Raw genomic sequence first — 4,418 nt, forward strand, 5'->3', positions numbered from 1 at the left:
GAAGTGTTGATGTCATTTCTTCCTGATACCATGAATCACCTCCTAGTGGAAACTGGTCTTTTGATGCACTGGAGTGCATTTCAGACAGTATTATAGAATTATTAGACCTTAATAGCATTCTAGGAACTGCTTTTGTTTATCATCCAAACTACCTAGATGTATAGGAACACTTTCTGAAATAAATATTTCCTCTCAAATAATAGATAATGTACACAAAGTAAGCCACTTTTCAAAAAATCTTGGCATAAAGTGTTTATGATACATAAACTTGCCAGTATTGTATTCTGAACATACCTATCTCAATCGTAAGTCATAAAGCAGACATCAAATGACATTAAAAACTATATTTTTCTATTATTATTTGTTATGTATTCCTCATTTTGAAGTCTCCATGTTGAGGGATGGTTGAATCCAAAGTTTTTTACAACAAAGGTAAAATCTCTGAAAACCCAAGGTTTGGGGTAAGAAACACATAGACTCTTACCAGGACAGACAAAACCATTGCTCTGGAACACCAACACAATAGTTGTTGTGGGTTTGTTTTCCTGCATTGAGAGCCAGAGAACCCATATAAGACAAAAACACAATTGCTCCAGGTGACAGCACATAAAAGAATAGCAGTGGTTTGGGGACAGTTACTGTATCTAGCTATAAAACCAGATTTTAAACTTGAGGTTATGGACAGATTATAAAATGTTAACAGCTAGATAAACTGTAAAATATGCATTATCTGCACATGAAAAGGTAAAGATTTATAAACACTAAAATACTGGGTCTATTGGCATTTAATGAAATCTTTCCCCAATCTTGATTTCTGCATAGGGTGGGAAATTAAAAAAATTTAAAAAAAAGGAAAAACCTGCTCTGCTGAGATTTTTTTCTCCCCAAACAAATTACCTAAACCAACCAAACCAAAATTCTCCTTTCTACTACCCAGTGGTAGATATTTACCTATTTGCATACCTAGCAACTGAAAACAGGAAAATTTTCTGCCAACCAATGATGCCCTTTGCCCATCAGGTAAATACCTGGGTTTTTCAGCTTTCTAGGTGTTTTCCTCACACTGCTACGGCAAAGGGCCTTTTTTTTTTTCCTGGAAAGGAAAGGAAAGGAAAGGAAAGGAAAGGAAAGGAAAGGAAAGGAAAGGAAAGGAAAGGAGAAAGGGAAGGGGAAGGGGGAAGGGAAGGGCGAAGGGAAGGGCGAAGGGAAGGAGGAAGGGAAGGGCGAAGGGAAGGAGGAAGGGAAGGAGGAAGGGAAGGGAAGAAAAGGAAGGGAGGGTGGGTCATGGAAGAGGAGGACTCCTCTGGGTCTTGCAGTGGCTGATCCAGGCCCTCTGGACCCATCGCATCATGGCCAGACACCATGGTGTGATGCTTACTTCGGTTTGGTTAAGCCCTGTTTTCTGCAAAGGCAAGTAAAGGCGACTTCCAAATATTCAGTACATTAAAGAAAAAAGAGGAAAAATTGTTTTTAAAAGGTTGAAAAAAGAAAAAGGTGCTTGCAAATAATTCCCAGGGACTTATCTTGGGAAGAGAAGCCCATGTGCAGTGTGGCATCCCCTCTCTAGCATCTCCTGCCCACCCCCCACCCCCCACCTCCCCCAGGAGGAGACAAAGACCTCCTCGGTCCAGGGTCTGCAGTAGAGACAGTCCTAAAAGCCTTTCCTTAGAGAAAGCAAAACTTATTTTAGTGGTTCCAGGGAAGGTTGTATTCCTTGACGTGTGGTCCATCCACATTGGCCTTGGGAACCTCATAACTTTTTGGCACTGTGGTGGCACGCAGCTGCCCGGATGGTGGTCCCAGCCAAGCCTCGGTTGCTGACCCTGCGGACCAGCACTTTGGACACTGGGATTTTTGTTCTGGGCACCTCGCTCCTGGCTGGTTGCTGATGAACCACATGATGGCTCGATGGAAGATTCGCGAGGTGCTTGACGCTGATAGGGATTTTAGAGTCCTTCGGCAAACTGCCTGGTGTTCGCAGTGGGCACGTGATGGTGACCGGAGACACTGGCTTTAACCGGGACATGCAGGACGTCTCCTCGCTGGCAGGAGGGACTGCTGGGCTTCCATCGGGATCCACGTAGAGATCATAGAGCGCATCACCACTGTAGCTATCCCTGGGGATGCTGGCCTTTTTCCCACTGCTTGTGCTGTCATCCTCTGGGCCCGGAGTGGTGGAATCCCAGTAGCCCTCATCACTGTTTGGGACACCTTCATGCTGTTCCTTCTGCAGGTGCTTAGGCTCCTCCTTGGGATGGGACTCAATGGGAATCCGGTTGAGCCTCCTGCACATGACCAAAGACACATCCTTGGCCACTTCTGCACACCTGGTGTCCTTGGAGGTCTCCGGTACCACCTTGGCGTCCAGTGAGGCCGCTGCCTTAACTGGTCCCTCTTGGGGTCCTTGTCCTCTGTCCTCAGTCTGGGAGAGCATGTCCCAGAATTCCTGGAGATAGGTGTCGTCCACATCATCGGGACTCGCCATCTCCTCCCCTCCTCCTTGGTAGGCCACTGCGCTGGCGTTCTTTTTAGAGGCAACTGGCTTGCCTGGCCCAGGGGCATGCTTGTCACAGCTGGGATCTGCCTCTTCCTCTTGGTCTGCAATAATATCTCCACAGCCTGTAAGAGAGTCAAAGCTTTTCAGTGAAGTCACGTCAGAAAACATCAAACAAATACGATCGGCCGATGGGTCTGAGGGTGGATCAACAGAGGAAGGGGCAGGGATGGCAGACGCCTGGCCGCTGCCACAGTCGGAGTCGACAAGGGGGACAGTCTTTATCAGAACGTCACCTGTCCTGGAAGCATCCTCGGCTGTCCGGACCAACCCAACGCCCAGCTCAGGGGGTGCCCGGGGATCCTCGGCGCGCTGATGCCCCGCGGCGTCCTCTCCCTGGGTGGTAGTGGCGTCAGGGGCCCCGGGGCTCTCGGCCTTTCGGCAGTGGGGCACTTCGGCAGGATCGGTGGAGGCCAGCCCGGGCTCTCCCCCTCCGCGCTCACCTGCTGGATCTGGTATTGTGTCCTTGCTGAGGTTCTCCGACGCGCACGCGGGTCCGGGCGCTTCCTCCCTGACGCACTCCAGGCTGGCCGTGAGCGACCCCGGTAGGGCGAGGCTGCCCGGGCCCCCAGCGCGCGCCTCACGTTCCCCCTCCTTGCCGCGCTTGTCCTTCCTGTGCCAGCGCACACTGCTGAAGAGCCCTCTCAGCCCCCTCTTTTGTTTGCCGCCAGCCTTTCCTGCATCTACCGTGTCCCCTTTGCTATTTTCGGACCTCCCATTCTTTTTCAAAAGGGAGAAGAAGCTGTGTGATTTAGCTACCGAGCTGCTGGCCGGCAAGCCCACGCCGGACCCCGCAGCTCTGGGCGGACCAGGGTTTGGCCGACCTCCGCCGCGGTCACTGCTGGCACAGCCACCATCGCCTCCACCGCGTGGCTCCTCCTTTCTGCCGCTCTCCAGCACCACCACCTCGGCTAGTCCGTCGTGGGTCCTGCTCCTCACCATGCCCGGCGGACCCGAGCCTTTCCCGTCCCCTTTGTTTTTGACCCCAAATATGCTGGGTATGTTACTACCCGATTTCCTCTTCTTGAATAATTTGAAAGCAGCTTTGTTAATCTTCCCCGAAGGCTGCTCGGAGGCCGGAGTTCCGGCAGCACAATCGCAAGGCAAGTCCATGTCTGCCGCAAGGGTCCGAGCACCCGCCTCCTCCTGCCTCCTGCAGACCCCCGCGGTCGTGCCACCGCTGCCGCTGCGCGCGCTGACAGCCCCTCCGCCGCAGCTGCGGCGCGCGCTCGTCTCCATGGAAACCAAGCGGGCTAATCTGCTTTCGTCAGCTGTGGGCTCGCGCCAGGCCACTGTCATTCGGAGTCTAAATCAACCGGAGCCACTCTGCTGCTGCTGCTGTAACACACAGAAGAAAAAAGAAAAGAAAAAAAAATCTCCCCACCCGCCAACAGCTTATATAACCCTAACCCACTTCGGATCCATCCGATTTGGCTTTGCGCTCTGTGGTGTTTTATTGTGGCAAGAGCAGGCAACAGAGCTTCGAGCTCATTGCAGAATTTAGAGTCGTAATTATGGAATTCAAATTCCATCCAATCTTACCCACCTTCAGTTCCTGCCTCTAGATTTGCTCTTTTACAAAATGCCCCCACAATAGACAAAAATAAAAAAATTCAACCAACACAAAATGCTTAGTCTTCTTATCACCTATCTTGGACTTCGTGAATCTTCGTGCCTTTTCCAAGCCCTTCATTTGTGTCCTTAACATTTAGTTACCGACCCCAGCAGACATGGAGCATATCTCTTTACATCTGTGTCTTATCCTGTGCTGAGCACAATATCCAGTCGATGTTAAATCCTTATGGTTGCCTGTTCCGATCCTTGCTACCCAAACACCAGCCATCGCATACCCATTAGTAACTCT

At 50.7% G+C, this 4,418-nt stretch overlaps 1 protein-coding gene across 2 annotated transcripts; it reads right to left on the reverse strand.

Moving 5' to 3' along the window:
* Positions 1–1,632: 1,632 nt before the first annotated feature.
* Positions 1,633–3,793, reverse strand: AMER2 (APC membrane recruitment protein 2). Of its 2 annotated transcripts, XM_045830598.1 has the most exons (2): positions 2,998–3,793; positions 1,633–2,619 (listed from the first exon to the last, which is right to left on the reverse strand). In XM_045830598.1, exons 1-2 carry the CDS (start codon positions 3,791–3,793, stop codon positions 1,751–1,753), a joined length of 1,665 nt encoding a protein of 554 aa, XP_045686554.1. In that variant the 3' UTR covers positions 1,633–1,750. The 2 variants fall into 2 exon arrangements, with proteins under 2 accessions (XP_045686554.1, XP_045686553.1); XM_045830597.1 differs by having other exon boundaries at positions 1,633–3,793.
* Between the last annotated feature and the right edge of the window lie 625 nt (positions 3,794–4,418).

This window comes from Phyllostomus hastatus, unplaced genomic scaffold (assembly GCF_019186645.2).
Source record: "Phyllostomus hastatus isolate PE091 unplaced genomic scaffold, TTU_PhHast_1.1 phas_contig_152, whole genome shotgun sequence".
In the NCBI taxonomy this organism is placed as follows: domain Eukaryota; kingdom Metazoa; phylum Chordata; class Mammalia; order Chiroptera; family Phyllostomidae; genus Phyllostomus; species Phyllostomus hastatus.

Bases quoted from the DNA above. Each gene is read 5' to 3' on its own strand.
- AMER2 (XM_045830597.1), bottom strand. From the start codon at position 3,793: ATGGAGACGAGCGCGCGCCGCAGCTGCGGCGGAGGGGCTGTCAGCGCG.